The 20,037-nt window shown below is 45.2% G+C and overlaps 1 protein-coding gene across 1 annotated transcript in view; it reads left to right on the forward strand.

The window, feature by feature from the left end:
- Nucleotides 1–957: 957 nt before the first annotated feature.
- sys1 (SYS1 golgi trafficking protein) overlaps nucleotides 958–20,037 on the forward strand; it is a 30,630-nt gene continuing 11,550 nt past the window's right edge. The window contains exons 1-2 of the mRNA XM_070894990.1: nucleotides 958–1,118; nucleotides 18,662–18,981. Of these exons, the coding sequence (XP_070751091.1) occupies nucleotides 18,814–18,981 (168 nt within the window). The 5' untranslated portion in view covers nucleotides 958–1,118; nucleotides 18,662–18,813. The remainder of the gene's footprint in view (nucleotides 1,119–18,661; nucleotides 18,982–20,037) is intronic.

Here is a 20,037-nt window from a genome sequence, read left to right on the forward strand (position 1 = left end):
CACTGTTAACGCGGAGGGAGGGTAAGGCAGTGCTTCCCGCCGGTCACCGCATTATCCAAGAACATCAGAAATAGGAGCAGGAATAGGCCATACGGCCCCTCGAGCCTGCTCCGCCATTCAATAAGATCATGGCTGATCTGATCATGGACTCAGCTCCACTTCCTTGCCCGCTCCCCATAACCCCTTATCGTTTAAGAAGCTGTCTATTTCTGTCTTAAATATATTTAATGTCCCAGCTTCCACAGCTCTCTGAGGCAGCGAATTCCACAGATTTACAACCCTCTGAGAGAAGGAATTCCTCCTCATCTCTGTTTTAAATAGGCGGCCCCTTATTCTAAGATTGTGCCCTTTAGTTCTAGTCTCCCCCATCAGTTACAGGAAGGACGTGATTGCACTGGAGAGGGTACAGAGGATATTGCCGGGAGTGGAGAATCTGAGCTATAAGGACAGATTGGATAGGCTGGATTTGTTTTCATTGGAGCAGGAGGCGGCCGAGGGGAGACCTCATTGAGGTGTATAACATTATGAGTGGCCGAGATAGAATGGACCTATTTCTCCTCAGCAGAGGGTTCAACAACCAGAGGGCATCAATTTAAAGTAATTGGAAGACAGTTTAGAGGGGGTTTGAGGGGAAATCTTTTAACCCAGAGGGTGGTGGGGATTTGGAACTCATTGCCTGAAAGGGTGGGAGAGGCAGAAACCCTCACCACATTTAAACAGTACTTGGATGTACCTGAAGTGCTGTAACCTGCAGGGCTACACACCTCGAGCTGGAAAGTGGGATTCCACTGAACAGCCTTTTGTTGGCCGACGCAGACGCGATGGGCCGAAATGCTGTAAACCTCTATGATTTTAGGAATACCTCCCTTCCATTCTCCTGGGCCAGAGGCCGCCCGTCTGTGAAGTGAAATGGTGGCGTCGCGCCGGATGTGACGTGACGGAGGCGGTTCCGGTTGGCGTTGCCCTGACGGCGGCCTGGCACTGAAGGGCCCGGATGGCGCCGCGTCGCTGTTTATTTTGAAAGATTCTGTGGCGGGTGCCGGCAACTGCGGTCTACTGCCCCCGGCGCCCACGCCGGCCGTCAACCAGCGGCGCTAATTCAGCGGGGCCTCCCCAAGGTCAGTACTTCTTTGCGCGGGTTACGCGGCGTCTGAAAGGTTAATGTGACCCGGAGCTCGGAATGGGGACAGCCGGAGCCGGCAGCTCAGCCGCGGGTTCAGGAGGCTCTGTCCCGCCACCCCCCCCCCTCCTGATTGTTGTCCTCTCTCTCTCTTTCCCCCCCCCCCCCCCCCCCCCCCCTCCTGATTGTTGTCCTCTCTCTCTCTTTCCCCCCCCCCCCCCCCCCTCCCCCTCCTGATTGTTGTCCTCTCTCTCTTTCCCCCCCCCCTCCTGATTGTTGTCCTCTCTCTCTTCTCCCCCCCCCCCCAATTGTCCTCTCTCTTCTCCCCCCCCCCAATTGTCCTCTTCTCTTCTCCCCCCCCAATTGTCCTCTTCTCTTCTCCCCCCCCCCCAATTGTCCTCTTCTCTTCTCCTCTCCCCCCCCCCCAATTGTTCTCTTCTCCTCTCCCCCCCCCCCAATTGTCCTCTTCTCTTCTCCCCCCCCCCCCCCCCAATTGTCCTCTTCTCTTCTCCCCCCCCCCCCCCCCCAATTGTCCTCTTCTCTTCTCCCCCCCCCCCAATTGTCCTCTTCTCTTCTCCCCCCCCCCAATTGTCCTCTTCTCCCCCCCCCCCAATTGTCCTCTTCTCCCCCCCCCCCCCAATTGTCCTCTTCTCCCCCCCCCCCAATTGTCCTCTTCTCCCCCCCCCCAACCAATTGTCCTCTTCTCTTCTCCCCCCCCCCCCCCAATTGTCCTCTTCTCTTCTCCCCCCCCCCCCCAATTGTCCTCTTCTCTTCTCCCCCCCCAATTGTCCTCTTCTCTTCTCCCCCCCCCAATTGTCCTCTTCTCTTCTCCCCCCCCCCCCAATTGTCCTCTTCTCTTCTCCCCCCCCCCAATTGTCCTCTTCTCCCCCCCCCCCCAATTGTCCTCTTCTCTTCTCCCCCCCCCCCCCCAATTGTCCTCTTCTCTTCCTCCCCCCCCCCAATTGTCCTCTTCTCTTCTCCCCCCCCCCCCAATTGTCCTCTTCTCTTCTCCCCCCCCCCCAATTGTCCTCTTCTCTTCTCCCCCCCCCCCAATTGTCCTCTTCTCTTCTCCCCCCCCCCCCCCAATTGTCCTCTTCTCTTCTCCCCCCCCCCAATTGTCCTCTTCTCTTCTCCCCCCCCCCCCAATTGTCGTCTTCTCTTCTCCCGCCCCCCAATTGTCCTCTTCTCTTCTCCCCCCCCCCAATTGTCCTCTTTTCTCCCCCCCCCCCAATTGTCCTCTCCTCCCCCCCCCAATTGTCCTCTTCTCCCCCCCCCCCCAATTGTCCTCTTTTCTCCCCCCCCCCAATTGTCCTCTTTTCTCCCCCCCCCCCAATTGTCCTCTTCTCCCCCCCCCCCAATTGTCCTCTTTTCTCCCCCCCCCCAATTGTCCTCTTTTCTCCCCCCCCCCCATTGTCCTCTTTTCTCCCCCCCCCATTGTCCTCTTTTCTCCCCCCCCCCCATTGTCCTCTTTTCTCCCCCCCCCCCATTGTCCTCTTTTCTCCCCCCCCCATTGTCCTCTTTTCTCCCCCCCCCATTGTCCTCTTTTCTCCCCCCCCCCCATTGTCCTCTTTTCTCCCCCCCCCCCATTGTCCTCTTCTCCCCCCCCATTGTCCTCTTCTCCCCCCCGATTGTCCTCTTCTCCCCCCCGATTGTCCTCTTCTCCCCCCCGATTGTCCTCTTCTCCCCCCCGATTGTCCTCTTCTCCCCCCCGATTGTCCTCTTCTCCCCCCCGATTGTCCTCTTCTCCCCCCCGATTGTCCTCTTCTCCCCCCCGATTGTCCTCTTCTCCCCCCCGATTGTCCTCTTCTCCCCCCCGATTGTCCTCTTCTCCCCCCCGATTGTCCTCTTCTCCCCCCCGATTGTCCTCTTCTCTTCCCCCCCCCCCCCCCCCCCCCCCATTGTCCCCTCGAGCCTCCTCCCATCTTTCCTCATCTAAATCTATCAGCATAACCCTCTATTCCCTTCTCCCTCATATGATTGTCTAGCCTCCCCTTAAATGCATCTATACTATTCACTTCAACCACTCTCATTCTCACCACTCTTTGGGGAAAGAATTTTCATCTGAATTCCCTATTGGATTTCTTGGTGACTATCTTTTATATTGATATCCTCTAGTTTTGCTCTTCCGCATGTGGAAACGTTTTCTCTGCATCCACTCTATCAAAATTTTTAAGACTTCTTGTAGGTCACCCCTTAGCCTTTTTTCAAGAGAAACGAGTTCCAGTCTCTTCGTCCTTTCCTGACATGTATATGCTTGCATTTCTGGTATCATCCCCGTAAATCTTCTCTGCACTCTCTCCAGTGCCTCTATATCCTATTTATAATATGGCGACCAGAACCGTAGTCTAATCAAGGTTCTATGCTAAAACAACTTGTATTTATATAGTGCCTTTTGCCCAGAATTTTGAAATTGAGGCATTGCTTAATCGGGAGCCAATTTAAGTCAGCAAGCACAGTGGTGATTGGTGATCGAGACTTGGTGCGAGCTAGGACACACGCTTCCGAATTTGGATAACCTCAAGTTTACGTAGGGTAGAATACCTCTAGAAATAAACCCTAGTGCTTGGTTTGCTTTTTTTAATGCCCTTGCTAACCTGTGTCGCTTTAGTGATTTGTGTATTTGTACCCAGAGATCCCTTTGCTCCTCTTCCCCACCTAGACTCGCACCCTCAAGTAATGTGACCTGCCTATTCTTCCGACCAAAATGTAATACCTCACATTTATCTGTGTTGAACTTCATTTGCTAATTATATGCCTATTCAAGTTTATTAATGTCCTCCTGTAATTTGTTGCAGTCTTCCTCAATATTGACTATCTCCCCCACCCCCCACTCCAATTTGGTGTCATCCCCAAACTTAGAAATTGTTTGATTCTAAAGTATTTAATTGAGTACTTAAAGTTTGGTGAAACATTATTTGCTAGGTCCACAAGTGTTTTTTCCCCCCACCTCTTTTAATAACTCGGGATTTTGCTGACTTCTCAATAACTTGAAACTGAGATTGGCATTTTTTTTTAAATAATGAGCCTTATGTCATCTTGGTAACAATAATAGAAAATGAGGAAATATCTCTGGGTTTGTGGGGGTGCCACTTTACAAATGATCACAACTTAGTTTGCAGGTGACACAATCATGAATGTTCCCACTGAAAACACTGGAGCAGATAGATTGCAGTGTCATGTTATTGCCTATGATGATCAAGCAACATTCTGTCCTGCAGACCAGTTTGCTCATTAGCATTTCATGTTACATAGAATATACAGTACAGAAGCAGGCCATTTGGCCCAACCAGTCCATGCTGCCGTTTATGTTCCACTCGAGATTATAATACATATCAATATTCAAGAAGTCTAAAATTTACAAGCAATTAACTGACCCTGTTCACCATGTACAGTATCTGTTCATGTACAGTATCGGTTCACCATGTACATTGACGATTGGACTCTGGAATCAGAACTACAATTTCAAAATTTGCAGACGACACCAAATTGGGATGTAGTTAACAGAAAGGAAGATGTGACAAACTAAAAGACATTAATAAAGTGCAGAATGGGTATATAATTGGCAATATAGAGCAGTGTGAGGTGGTGCATTTTAGTAGGAAGAATAAAGAGGCCAAATACTGCTTGCATAAATAATAAGAGCTGAAATGGGGCAGAGGAGGAAAGGGCTGTACGGGTACAAATACACACATCACAAAGTAGTGACACAGGTTGTCTCCTCCCGAGATTCCAGTAACTTCCCCAACAATTGATAAGCTGACAGGTCCGTACTGGGTTCTCCCTCCCTTCTTAAACAATGGAGTGGCTTTTGCAATCCAACATCGCAATTCTGAATCTCGAGCGCTTTGGAAAATTATGATTAATGCACTTGTAATTTCCTCACCTATTTCTCAATACTTTATAAAAGTTCTGTTATTTTCTCCATTACCTTTTTTACTTGTATTAAATCTACTAAGTTCCTCCCATTGACTTATTTTTAGGTTCCCTTGTACCACTGGTATTTTGATGTCCTTTTCCACTGTGAAAACTGATGTAAAGTATTAATATCAAGTTTGCTCTTTCCTTAATGTTGATTATAGTCTCACCTGCATCCATCTTTGATAGGTGCACATTATCACACTCTTTCTCAATACATTTCTAAAAAAAAAACTTTTGCTGTTGGCTTTGGTAGCCCTTACAATTTTTTTTTCACATTCCTTTTTGGCACCTCATTTCTTTCTATCCCTTTCTTAGGGCCCAAGCTTCCACATGATTTGCGCCTGATTTTTAGGAGCAACTGGTGGAGAACGGACTATCTTAGAAATCGCAATTCTCCACTTTTTTTTTTCTGCAGTTCTAGTCAGTTAGAACAGTTTCACTTTGGAACAGAATTTTTTCTTCAAAAGGGGGCGTGTCCAGCCACTGATGCTTGATTTCAAAGTTTCCACAGTGAAAACGTACTCCAAACTAACTTAGAATGGAGCAAGTGAAGATTTTTGTAGAACTGAAAAAACCTTGTCTACACATTAAAAAATCAGGCGCAGGTTACAAATTAGGCGTCCAGAACGAGGAGGGGGGGGGAAGGGAAGTCATTAAATTCTACAATAAATCCTTAGTTATACTTATACAAATATTATACAAATAAATCCAACCTGAATAAACATTTATAAGCAAAGAAAAGATTAAATAAACCATCTTCCTACCTGTGTGAAAGTGCTTCAGCCAGGGAGAATGCTGCAGGAAGCCTCACAAGTTGAGGCAGCCGTTCGTTCCCGAGGGGGGGGGGAGGAGAAGGAGGCAGCCGTTCGTTCCCGACGGCAGGGGGGGGAGGAGAAGGAGGCAGCCGTTCGTTCCCGCGGGGGGGGGAAAAGGAGGCAGCCGTTGGTTCCCGACGGTGGGCGGTGGGAGGGAGGGAAACGGCTGCCTCAACTTTCTGAGGCTTCCTGCAGCCTTCTCACTGCTGCAAGAAGCCTCAGTGCTGATGTGCTGATGGCAATGTGTTATTAAAAAATGTTCAAAAATTAAACAGCTACAAAGAACTACAAAAATGGCCGAGTGCCAATGTTTCCTTCACACTGCGCGTGCGCGAACGCTCCAACGCATACGCACAGGGTTGCTGGCAGGAAAAAAACTAATTTAAATGATACCCGCCCCCTCCCACTTACAAAATCGGCGCGAGTGGTGGCTCCGCCCCCCTGGGCGCCGCGCCAAGCAGACATGGAGCTGCAGGGCGCTCCAGAATCGCGTGTTTTTTTTTTTAGCGCGGAAAACGGGCGCCCAGCTCGGAGGGGCACCCGTTTTTTTATCGTGTGGAAACTTGGGCCCTTAGTTTCTATGGCTCTCCCAGTCTGCTGAAATGTCCACTTTTCCTTGCAGTTGTATAAGTGTTTTCCTTTAGCTTCATACTGTCTCCTTACAGCATTTGCAGACCATGATTGTTTAACTACACCATGGATCCTTTGACTCTTGGGCGTATGTACTGTTTTGGTATTGTACCAAATATTAAAGACATGCATTTATATAGCGCCTTTCACGACCACCGGGCGTCTCAAAGCGCTTTACAGCCAATGAAGTACTTTTGGAGTGTGTTCACTGTTGTAATGTGGGAAACGCGGCAGCCAACTTGCGCACAGCAAACTCCTGCAATCTGATAATGACCAGATAATCTGTTTTTTGGTTATGTTGATTCAGGAATGAAATTTTGGCCAGGACACCGGGGATAACTCCCCTGCTCTTCTTCGAAATAGTCCCATGGGATCTTTTACATCTACCATACAGAGGGGAGACAGGGCCTCGGTTTAACGTCTCATCCGAAAGAAGGCACCTCCGACAGTGCAGCATTCCCTCAGAAGTGCACTGGAGTGTCAGCCTAGATTTGTGTGTTCAAGTTCCTGGAGTGGGACTTGAACCCACAGCCTTCTGACTCCGAGGCGAGTGTGCTACCCACTGAGCCCCAGCTGACACTCTTTCAATACCTCTTTCAATGCTTGCCACTGTTTGTAGCTTTACCCATTAACAGCTTATTTCTCATCCCTTTGAAATTTATCTTAAATTTAAACCTTGATCATTTAATTTCATAGTTCCTCTTTGCTTTCCTAATTGTTTTTTTGACTTCCACAACTCTTGGGGGAGTACAAATAAACAGTAGATCGAGTGCCCCCCAATCTGGGGGACACTCCAGACACTTATAACAGCCCTCTTTTTTTTTGTGTTTTTTGTGGGGGTTTTTTTGGGCACTAAAATCATAGTTTTTTTCCAAGTGCCCCCTATAAAAGGGGAGGGGGACACTAAAACCGGCATTTAAAATAAATTAGACTTTAAAACAAATAAAATCAAATAAAAATTTGGTTGCCGGGGGTAATAATGCACTCCAGTCCCTCCGGTGCCCACCTCTCGCGGAAGGCCGCGAGTGTACCGGTGGACACCGTGTGCTCCATCTCTAGGGACACCCTGGCCCGAATGTAGGCGCGGAAGGGAGTCAGGCTGAACGACCCCCTCGACCGCCCGCTGCCTGGACCGGCTGATGGCACTCTTGGCCGTGCCCAGGAGCAGTCCTACGAGGAGGCCCTCGGACCTACCCGCTCCCCTCCGCACAGGGTGCCCTTTGACTTCCACAAGAGCTATATTTTCACTCAGCAGCTGCACCATAAAATAATTAGTTATTTCTCATCCCATTGAAATTTATCTTGCTTAAATTTGTGATTCTTCTGCCTCGCAAACCTAATATCAAATTCAATTATATGGTCACCATTTGCAAGATGCTCTGTAACTGTTAGATTAACTAATTCTGGTTCGTTACTGAATGCTAAACCCAGTACAGCCTGTTCCCTTGTTGGCTCTAAAACTGTTCGGAATGCATTCTAGAAAGTCATTGCTTTTACTACTTGAGCTGTTCTACTTCTCCCAGTCTGTGTGAAAATTAAAATCTTCCATATGTAGCAGATAGAACCACAAATAATTCAGTACGCAGGTTGTTCAGGAGAAATGGTCGGAGAGCGAGCAATGTATGAACAGGGTAATCTGGAAGCCAAAATGATATCGCGGTCGGGGGTAGAAAAATTAAACCTGGCTTTTTATTTTTTTTAAATAATTGGGATCTGCTAGGTGAAGGAATCATAGAATTTTACAGCATGGGAGGCCATTCGACCCATCATACCTGTCAACTCTTTAAAAGAGCTATCCAATTAGTCCCCTGCTCTTTCCCCACAGCCCTACAATTTTTTCTTTTTCAAGTGTGTATATACAATTCCCTTTGAAAGTTATTATTGGAACTGGTTTCATCACCTTTTCTGACAGTGCATTGCAGATCATAACTTTCTGCCTAAAGAAAATCTCATCTTCCCTCTGATTTTTATAAAATGCAGCATTTTATGTTAGAAGTGTTTGTACAATTACTGTAATTCAACAAGCCCAATATAACCCAAGTCTGTCCTAATGGAAGTGTGGTAACTGAATTAGATGTGGTAAATGTAAATTGCTGGTACAAGACTGCTTCTGGATGCAATGAGCCAGGAACTCCCATCTCGACTTGGTTCGTACAACCATGGTATCCTCAATTGAGAAGTAAAGGAACTTCTTGATGCCAGTGACTATAATATGGTCAACTTTGAGATCTGAGCCAGCAAGAAGCCGAGCGGTAATATGTGACTTAAAAAAAACAAGAATTTTAATGGAATGAGAATAAACTAAAGAAAGGAAGTGAAATGTATTGCTGAAATCATGATAGGCAGTCCCTCGAAATCAAGGAAGACTTGTTTCCACTCTAAATGAGTTCTTGGGTGATTATACAGTCCAATACAGGAATTACAGTCTCTGTCACAGGTGGGACAGACAGTGGTTGATGGAAAGGGTGTGTGGGGAGTCTGGTTTGCCGCACGCTCTTTCCGCTGCCTGTGAATGTTTTCTGCATGCTCTCGGCGATGGGGCTCGAGGTGCTCAGCGCCCTCCCAGATGCTCTTCCTCCGCTTAGGGCGGTCTTTGGCCAGGGACTCCCAGGTGTCTTAGTGTGGAAAACATTTTTTAAATATATTAAGTATGCAAGTCAAATAAAGGCCAACAGGAAATTATCTAAACCAGCCGTGCCCAGGTGGATAAGCACGGAAACTCAAATGGAGATCTGCAAGAAAAATCTTTACAAAGCTAACTGGGTAAAGGGAGGGGCTTAAGAAAATGCTATGGTGGCTTAAGGTCATAAAAAAGCAAATCAAGCACTGGGGTTAATTTCTAGAAGAATTGCATTGAAAAGCAGAGAAGTTATGTAAAACTTGCATTGAACTTTGGTTAGACCACACTTTGAGCACTGTGCACAGTTCTGATCTCCATATTATAAAACAAAGATATCGAAGCATTGGAGAAGTAGCAAAACAGATTCACAAGGATGATACCAGAACTTGAGAGGATATACTTATCAGGAAAGGCTGAACCAGCTAGAACTCTTTTTTTTTTCTCTAGAAAAGGCTGAGGGCTGACCTGGTAGAGGGCTTTAAAAATTAAGGGTTTGATAGGGTTGTAGAGATATTGTTTCCACTTGCGGAGGAAACCTAAACTAGGGACCATAAATGTAAGATAAGTCACTAATAAATCCAATAGGGAATTCAGGCGAAACTTCTTCACTGAGTGGTCAGAATGTGGAACTCTGTATCACGGGTGTAGTTGAGCAAATAGCATCGATGCATTTAAGTGGAAACTAGATAAGCAGATGTGGGAATGAGAATAGAAGGATATGCTGATAGGGTTAGATGAAGAAGGGAGGGAGGAGCCTCATGTGGAGCATAAACACAGGCATGACCTGGTTGGACCGTATGGCCTGTTTTTATGCTTGTACTCTCGATGACCTCTAGTTAATTTTGGCTGCAATCAGCTACAATTATCTTTACTCTGGTAGGGAGTGGTTGAGCATCGACCAAGGATTAAAGGGACAGGCTAGATTAGCATCTAAACACCGTGGGCAGCAGTCCCTCTAAGCTGCGCAAAATTGTGAATGGGCCGAGCAGTGGCACGATGGATTTACCCTCTTGCTGTGGGAAGTGCAGCTGAAAAATTTGTTGAAAATATACAAGACTGTTTTCTGACTCAACATGTTAATGAAGTAACTAGGGATAATCATATATTAGATCTAGTGTTTAGTAGTAAGTCTAACCTTGGTATCGGGCCTCGTGGGGAATATCTGGGCAACAGTGACCAATGTTCCTGTAATTTTGGGGGGGGGAGGGGGCGGAGGCTGGCGGCCCATTCAATTTTCCGTGCATGCGTGGTTTTTTTTTCATTATAAAGCCAGCCAGCAAGCAGCCTGCACAGGATTTCCAAAGATGTTACTAAGGAACATAGCTAGGAGATTTGAGTATAGGAGCAGGGAGGTCTTGCTGCAGCTGTACAGGGCCTTAGTGAGGCCTCACCTGGAATATTGTGTTCAGTTTTGGTCTCCTAATCTGAGGAAGGACATTCTTGCTATTGAGGGAGTGCAGCAAAGGTTCACCAGACTGATTCCCGGGATGGCAAGACTAACATATGAGGAGAGACTGGATCGACTGGGCATGTATTCACTGGAGTTTAGAAGAATGAGAGGGGATCTCATAGAAACATATAAAATTCTGACGGACTGGGCAGGTTGGATGCAGGAAAAATGTTCCCGATGTTGGGGAAGTCCAGAACCAGAGGTCGCAGTCTAAGAATAAAGGGTAAGCCATTTAGGACCGAGATGAGGAGAAACTTCTTCACTCAGAGAGTTGTTAACCTGTGGAATTCTCTACCGCAGGGAGTTGTTGATGCCAGTTCGTTAGATATATTCAAGAGGGAATTGGATATGGCCCTTACGGTTAAAGGGATCAAGGGGTATGGAGCGAAAGCAGTAAAGGGGTACTGAGGTGAATGATCAGCCATGATCTTATTGAATGGTGGTGCAGGCTCGAAGGGCCGAATGGCCTACTCTTGCACCTAATTTTATGTTTCTATGTTCAAGCACAGATTACAAAGGATTCTGGATATGACAGAAATATTAAATGAGTACTTTACATCGATCTTCACTCTTGAAGATGATCAACTATTAGAATTGAATTATTTTAATAAAACTCATACAGATAGTGTTAAATTAGATGAACAGATTGTTTTCAAAAGAATTAGAAACTTGAAAATAGATGGGATGTGCTGTGCGAACCCCTAGCCCATATTTTTAATAGCTCACTGCACTCTGGGATGTTCCCATAGACTGGAAGGAATCTAATGTAGTCATCTTTAGAAAAAGTGACAAATTGGACCCGGGTCACTTGGCCCATTGTTTGACATCAATAATAGAGAAGATGCTTGAGGTAATCATTAGGGATGCAATATATAATTGCTTGGAGAGAGAGGTACATATTGGGGATACCCAACATGGCTTCATAAAAAGATCATGCTGTACAAACCTAATTGTATTTTTTGCAAAAGTTACGAAGTTGGTGGATGAGCGAAGTCCAGTAGAAATTGTCAACTTAGACTTCCTAAAAGTATTTGAGGGGGTTTGACGAGAGGCTTCTCTACCATGAATACTAGAGGTTTCAATCTTAATGTATTGAGCTGGATTGAGACTGGCTGGCAGGACGTAGGCAAAAAGTAGTTAGATGGAATGGATTTAGATCTGATTGGAGACTGGTCACCAGTAGCGTCTGCGGTGATCATTGTTGGGACCTTTGCTCTTATTTTTATTAATGATCTGGATGGAGGTGTTGATGGCACAATCTGCAAATTTGCAGATGGATCTTAATGTGTTGGGAGATTGGAAAATGATGTATAGCTTGGGTAAGCGCAGTTATGCATGTGGGCAGGCGAATGCTCAACATTCTTACACTCTTCGGGGGGAAGCATTAAAGAAGGTGGAGAAAGAAAATTTGGCCATTCTAGTGCATACATCTCTAAAACTACATGAGCAATGTCATGTAGCGATAGCTAGAGCAAATTGTGTTGGGGTGCGTCCATAAGACGGTTGATTATAAGACCAGGCAAATTATTTTGTACATGTACAAGGTCTTGGTCAGGCCTCACTTGGGATACTGTGTCCAGTTTTGGTCGTCTCACATGGTGGGTGATATTGAGGCTTTGGAAAGGAGTGGAGGGCCATTAGACTAATTCCCAGTATAAAGCATCTTGGTTATCAAGATAAGCTAAAAGAGTTGGGACTCCACATTTTAGAGAAGTGTAGACTTGGAGGTGATTGGATTGCGGTTTATAAGATAATGATCCATTTCTGGGGGTAGACTTTTGACCAGTATCCACTATAAGCCCATTGACTCCCACAGCTACCTGGACTACACTTCCTCCCACCCCGCATCCTGTAAGGACTCCATTCCATTCTCCCAGTTTCTCTGTCTCCGTCGTATCTGCTCTGACAACGCCACCTTTCACACTAGTGCCTCTGACATGTCTTTCTTTTTCCTCAACCGAGGATTCCCCTCCACCGTGGTTAACATGGCCCTCGACCGTGTCCATTCTAATTCCCGCACCTCTGCTCTCACCCCTTCCCCTCTCTCTGAGAACCACGACAGGGTTCCCCTTGTCCTCATCTTTCACCCCATCAGCTTCCACGTTCAACGGATGTCGAGGAAATATTTAGCTTAAATTAACTCAGGCGGAGACTTTCAGAAGTGCACTTCGAGAGAATTTATTTTAAAAAGCAAGATATATCTCGGAGAGCCTGCTTGGACCGTACCAAGGCAAAACTCTGTCGTACAAGCAAATTGCACTTATCTTTATACAGAAATTGAATACAGAAATAGAAAAAGAATCTTATTCATTAGTCCCGCGAGTACAAAGGTGGTCTCGGGAGGTACACACTCTATCTGTCCTTGCATAGTTTCTCTCTGTTCACAGTCTGATAAGCAAAGGCAAAAGGAGACTCCCTTTTAATACCAGATGGTCACCTAATTGCATCTCTAAGTTTCAAGGCTAAAAAGCGTGGCTATTTTTCTAGTCTTATTATTTCTTTAAGCATAGCAAAAAACAGAATTTAACCCTTCCCTCTAAATTAAGCCAGGTGTTCATAGATTCTTTCTTCCACAACGGATCATCCTCCACCCTTTCCGCCACCTCCCGAGTGATCCCAACACCAATCACATCTTCCCCCTTCCCGCTCAGCGTTCCGAAGGGACCGCTCCCTCCGCGACACCCTGGCCCATTTCGCAGTCACCCCCAGCACCCCCTCCCCTTCCCACGGCACCTTCCCGTGCAAGCGCAGGAGATGTAACACCTGTCCTTTTACCACTTCCCTTCCCATTATCCAGGGCCCCAAATACTCCTTCCAGGTGAAACAGCGATTTACTTGTACTTCTTTCAGTATACTGTATACTGTATTCGCTGCTCACGATGTGGTGGTCTCTACATTGGGGAGACCAAGCTCAGATTAGGTGACTGCTTTACTGAACACCTCCGTTCAGTGTGTAAGCATGACCCTGAGCTTCCGGTCGCCTGTCACTTTCATTCTCCACTCCATTCCCACTCTGACCTCTCCATCCTCAGTCTCCTACACTGTTCCAATGAAGCTCAACGTAAGCTCGAAGAACAGCACCTCATCTTTCATTTAAGCACTTTACAGCCTTCTGGACTCAACATCGAGTTCAACAATTTCAGACCATAACCTTTGGGCATCTTTTGGCTCCCTTCCCCCCGCCCCCCAATCTTATGTTTTTTTTTCCTTTTTTTTTTCTCTGTCTCTCATCTGCCCTATCCAGATTCATCTTTTTCTAACCTCTCATTTTGAATTTTTAATTCAGCCCATCATCCCTGTTGTGTCTCTAACCTCTCCTGCCTTCCACCCTATCACAGACCTTCATTTTTGTTCTTCCCCTTCCTCCCCCTCCCCCGCCCGCCCCCCCCCTTTCAGTGCTTAAGAGTGTTCTCTTTTCGAACAGTAGGCAGTTCTGACGAAAGGTCATCGACCCAAAACGTTAACTTTTCTCCATAGATGCTGCCTGACTGCTGAGATTTCCAACATTCTCAGTTTTTATTTCATATTCCAGCATTGCAGCATTTTGCTTTGTTTGAATGAAGGGAATAAGTTGTTTTCTAGTTGACAATTTGTTCCAATTAAATAGGTCAACCAGATTTTGGTTGTCATAGGTGGTTCGTTTCCCAGAGTGTATAGTGGACCTCTGGAACAGGTTGCCGTCTCGGCGGTGAATTCCCTCAAGCGAGGGCAGGATCTGTTTCTGATTGGGGCAGACATCACCTCTTGCAGAAGAGTATTCGGGGTCAGTCATCTCCTGGAGTAGTTCCAATTGTCAAGATGGGTTAGAAAGGAATTGCCCAGTTTCCCCCCCGCCCCTAATTGGCCCTGATCTTTTTTGCCTCTCCCAGGTTTTGGGTGGGGTAGAGAGTATGTATTGTAATGCACAAGGAATCGTAATTGTATGGGACAGATTAGATGGACCAAAGGATCTTTACCTGTCCTTCATATGTTCATAAAATGTGCCTATTAGTGTCCTTGCGCCCAAAATAATCAACTTAATTTTATGGGCCTTCTCGAAGTCCTGCAAACGAGCGCAATTAGCGGATACTCCCAATGGTGATTGACTGACCCTGGGGGCGTGGCCTTTTTTGTGGTGAGTCCCGCTTTTAGCATGATGTTTTTAAAACTAGCACAAAAGATTGCGGAAATTTGATTTTTCGTTTAAGATTGTGCGATCTTTTGAGAGGATTAGGCCGAAAACACCAGCACAACCGAGTGGAAAATCTACCCCCACAACTGTACTTTAGGTCCCAAGTTCCCCAGGAACAGTACCTGCTAGTTTGGATTAAATTGTCTTGATGCATGTGAATATAGTTTTGTTTTTACTGCAGCATTCTCCTTTGTGCTTTGTGCATTGTGCACTTTTCATTTAGCATTCAGACAAGATCATAGTTTGTTTCAGTAACAGTTATAGTACTGTACTGGTGAATTGTGAGTGTGTGTGTGTATTCAGTAAAATGTTGCCTGCATAATTGAACCCATATTCGCCGTATATCATTAACTTTATCCACTCTGCTGTCAGTCTGTCCATCAGCTGAAGCGATGTTGCTTTCACTGCATGGTGACATCCCCGCTCAACTTGGAAGAAGCAAGGCCTCTAGATAACACTTGTCCACGTTTACTGATTCCTGGGGCAAGTCATTTTGACATAGCGCAACATCTATGTATTTCTGCACTTACTGTGTGTATCCCAATTTTGCATTAACATTCCCAAAGGCAGTTGAATGCTTGTATCTGATAAATCACTTGCCTTACTCATGGCTAGTATGTAGTTGGCGTTTCCTTGATTGCTTTCAATATTGAAGTGCATTCTTGCAGTTTTTCCGAAATTGCATCTATTGCCTGTACCTTGGGTATCCAGTTTACTGATGACCTATCTAAGCCATTCCAGCAATGAAATGAATGATGCCATAAAAATTTAATTATTCACCTTAAACTGATGCTTTGATTGTGTCTGGCACTTAACACAAGAATACTTGGGAGGAAGCATCGAAATAGATCTAATCATCTTCCACTTTGGAGCCAGTTTCAGGTTTCATTGGCTTTGCACCAATAAACATGTACTGCGAATGTTAATTTTTATGCTACAGTAGAATTTTCAACTAGTCAGTCTATTAATCGTGGCAGTGCAAAAGAAAATGATTGTAGAATCTGTAAATGCTAATCTGCTCACCTGAGCATAGAATCGCCCAAGATGCAAAGCTTGAGCAGTTTTAACTGCTCTCTTCACTCAGATTTTATATTACAGTGTCGATTGCCCTGGGATGGCTTAAATATTTGATATAGATTTCATGTGAAGGAGAGCTTGTTTATACTAAAGGGACCACCAACAGGATATTTTATTGTAATGTTCCAAGATCTTTAAGGGTACAAGTTGAACACTGAGAAAGTGTTTACCCTGACCCCAGGAATGACAGTGGTTCAGGGGATGAATCTCGCGCTCTCTCTCCCCCCTCCACACACACACACACACACACACACACACGAACGAGAGAATATTTATTTGAGTGGTGAGTGTTTGCAATGAAAGAAAAATTTGAATTTATGTAGCATCCTCAGAACGTCCCAAAGTGCTTTATAGCCAATTAATCACTTTGTAGTCACTGTTGTAATGTAGGGAACGCGATAGTCTATTTGCACACAGCAAAATCTCTCAAACAGCAACATGTTCATGACTCTCTGTTTTAGTGATGTTGGTTGAAGGATGAGTATTGTCCATGTAACCAGGGTGAACTCTCGTGCTCTTCGAAATAGTGCCACGGGATCTTTTACAGCCATCAGAGAGAGTAGACAGGGCATCTGTTTAATGTCATCCAAAAGATGGCACCTGTGACCGTGCCACACGCCCACAGTACTGAGCTGGAGTGTCAGCCTTGATTTGTCCTGAGAATGGACTGCCAGGGTAAATGATCAAGGCTAATTTGGTAGATAGTCAGGTGGACTGAAATGATGTTTTTCGGGTCTGTATATTCCTACCATTTTATTCAGTCAATGCAAGTTCCAGTGTACCACACTGGTGCAAAGTACTGATATTTGTACTGCATAGTTGAGGATTGAGTGAGAACTTCCCAGCAACCTACAGATTCCAATGATCACATGGAATGTTGAAGTCCATGCATTGCATTTGCCATCTCAACACCAGAAAAGTTGCCACCTGTCACTTTACATACGTGATTTTCTTTTGGTTATTTTGTTGATTAATCTTGTGCTTATCTGGTGAGCTGTGTCATTTGAAGCACCCAGGATCCACATCAAGTATAGCCGAATCAGGCATGGCATGCTTAAATGAGCGTGAAGCTCCCTGTATTCTGCCGAACAGCATGTCCATGTCCATGTCCAACCTCCTCCTGTACCAAGTATGCTACTTTTCCATTTCCCATGCCAGCTATCCTGTCGCATTGTTGAATTGAGAAAATCAGTCAGGCTTGAACTGAGCCTATGGTCAACTGGAACTTTATTGAGACTTCTCAAATCAATTTCATGTTGGACTCGAGTCTGCAACAGAGGATACTTTCATCCTGATCTGTTCGGGCTGGATTTGAAGTCACTATATAGTGTATCTGGGGTTTGAGGGTTTCTTTCTGACAGAGTAAATGGTGATTTGTTGTGATGGTGTTTTATCAGTGTTCAGGAATTGTGTACTGGTTGTGAATTTTATCTTGCATGACAATCTGCAGATGGAATTTGAAGGCAATTATTGAGTATTTTTGGATTTGCTGAAGATATCTCGTGGCTTTTTGGGTTTCAGCTAGGCAGTGCTGGAACTCCAAGGTCAAGATTATTATGCCAGCTCCTTAGCATAACTGGGGCAGGAAATGCAACAATACCCAATCCATTGGCTCCCTACTCACCCGCATCACTTCCAGTAATTCCAGTGGGAAATTCTAGATCACCCAATATCCATATATGAGCGTGCATTTGGAATAATATGCAAATAATGGAATTACATCATCCAACATACTGTCCACTATTTTAACTGTAGTTATGCTGCATGCCAGAAAAGGTTGTTCATCTTTGGCATCCAGAATTGTGATGGGTAGTGTACGACCATTGAAAACTTAAATGCTTTAAAAGGCTTTACAATCAATTGCTGAGCAAAAACACCCAAATATGGAGACCGCTAACTGAAGCTGCTATTCCGTTTCTTCCTCCTCTTCCCCCACTCCATGCTGTTCTCTGAAGTCTAGCTGCAAATATAATCCACAAACAACACCAATGTTGCCTTCCAATTTGACCTGCTCGAAATCGGTGGTAGTGTAGGGTCTCCATCCCAGACTGAACTAACTGTAACTTCCCTTCTGTCTCTCTCTGTTTTGGTTTAGTTAGTTGCTATGTAATGTATCTTGTCTACGCTGAATTCTGGTGTCTGATTTCAGTATTGAGAGCTTGAATTTCAGTGTATCTGTACTGTTGTTATGGCTTCTACATTGTAGTGTATGTGGAGGAGCATTAGTTGCAGCTTGCAGAATAAACATTTGAGACCATTGACTAAAAGTCCACCTGTCGCTAGCTGCATCTTCAGGGTCATGAGTTAGAGGCAGCTTCATCAGTAAAACAATGAGCCTGTCTTATGTTGTTTGCATATATGGCAAACAGCATCTTTCAGAAGACTAGAGCTAAGTAAAATTGGGGGGAAAAAATGTGTTTTGAGCATGTGTGCTGCAGTAATAATTTTGCTCAGTTGGTAGCACAGTTATCTCTAAAGGTTGTGGGTTCAAGTCCAATTCCAGACACTTGAACACAAAAATCTAGGACGGCACTCCGTGCAATACTGAAGCAATGCTGCACTATCGGGAAGCCTTGGAGGGTTACACCACCGATTCATCAGAATGATTGAGGTACAGATCGGCCAGGATCTAATTGAATGGTGGAACAAGCTCGAGGCTGAATTACCTACTCCTGTTCCTATGTTAATTCAAATTGGTGCAAGTTTATGCTCTGTATAGAAATGTTATGTACAGAAATTCTTCGCTAACTTTTTTCCCCTCCATGTTCTTTCCAGGAAGCTATGACTATCGTATTGGGGCATGAATGATATGGTAACATTGTCTGGTCCTCTGAAAGCATTTTCTTTTCTTCCCTCGCAGGTGTTCTGAGCACATTATCTGTTCCAGACTCTAGGGACCTGGTATTTCGATCGTTCTCACAGCACTTTTCCCCAGCGAGAGTCATGCTCCCAATAACTAAAGACTGATAGCAGTTGTTCTCCTCGCTGCTGTTTGCAATTGTGAAGGGAGCCATGGGAATGGCTGGGCACTTCCGCAGCTACGTGTGGGATCCCATTCTCATCGTATCGCAGATTGTCCTGATGCAGTGCATCTACTACAGTTTCCTGGGCATTTGGCTGGCCGTGGTGGACAGCCTGGTACATAACAGTCGCTCACTCGATCAAGTATTTAGTTATGAGGTAAGAAAGAAACACACATGAAAGTGAATTCCTTTTTCAAAAAAATATCTTTCTTCCTCCATGCAGCTTGAAACTTGATGAATTTATACTATTTTCTGACGGGGTAAAAATGAAACCTATGGATAAGATGTTCATTGTATATGAAGCTATTCACTGTTCTGACAGTACTGCTGGCAACTTAAAAATGTTAGAGATATTGGAGATGGGGGGGGGCGTGGTTGTTGTCTCGGTATGTGTTCTATGATTGTCTCGAGGGGGAACAGAGTTGGTAACGTGGGTTCCAGATAATGAAATTCCATATTTGGTCCCCTCTAGCTGCTGAGGCAGTGTGGTCAGGTTGCTTCCTGATTCCTGTTCTGCCGGGTTCATTAAAATAGTGAGAAGGAGACTCTTGTAAATAGGAAAACTGCAGATGTCAAGCACGAATGGAATGATGGGCTTTGTTTTTTCTTGATTGGGTGGGGTGGGGGGTAGTTAGAGATTCCCTCTGTCTGCGTTTGGCCAGATAGTGTTTCCTTTTAGTGGGACGTCTGATTATTTGTGCAAAATGTTAGCAGGCTTTTAACATTATAGTTTTTAAAGTCAGTGTTCATTATCCCCCATTTCTGTGTCTCATAGAAACATAGAAAATAGGTGCAGGAGTAGGCCCTTCGAGCCTGCACCGCCATTCAATAAGATAATGGCTGATCATTCCCTCATTACCCCTTTCCTGCTTTCTCGCCATACCTCTTGATCTCTTTAGCTGTAAGGGCCATATCTAACTCGCTCTTGAATATATCCAATGAACTGGCATCAACAACTCTATAGGTTAACAACTCTGAATGAAGAAGTTTCTCCTCATCAGTCCTAAATGGCCTATCCCCTTATCCTAAGACTGTGTCCCCTGGTTCTGGACTTCCCCAACATCGGGAACATTCTTCCCGCATTTAACCTGTTCAGTCCCGTCAGAATCTTATACGTTTCTATGAGATCCCCTCATCTTTCTAAACTCCAGTGAATAAAGGCCCAGTCTCTCCTCATATGTCAGTCCAGCCATCCCTAGAATCAGTCTGGTGA

This window comes from Pristiophorus japonicus, chromosome 12 (genome assembly GCF_044704955.1).
Source record: "Pristiophorus japonicus isolate sPriJap1 chromosome 12, sPriJap1.hap1, whole genome shotgun sequence".
NCBI classification, from domain to species: Eukaryota; Metazoa; Chordata; class Chondrichthyes; family Pristiophoridae; genus Pristiophorus; species Pristiophorus japonicus.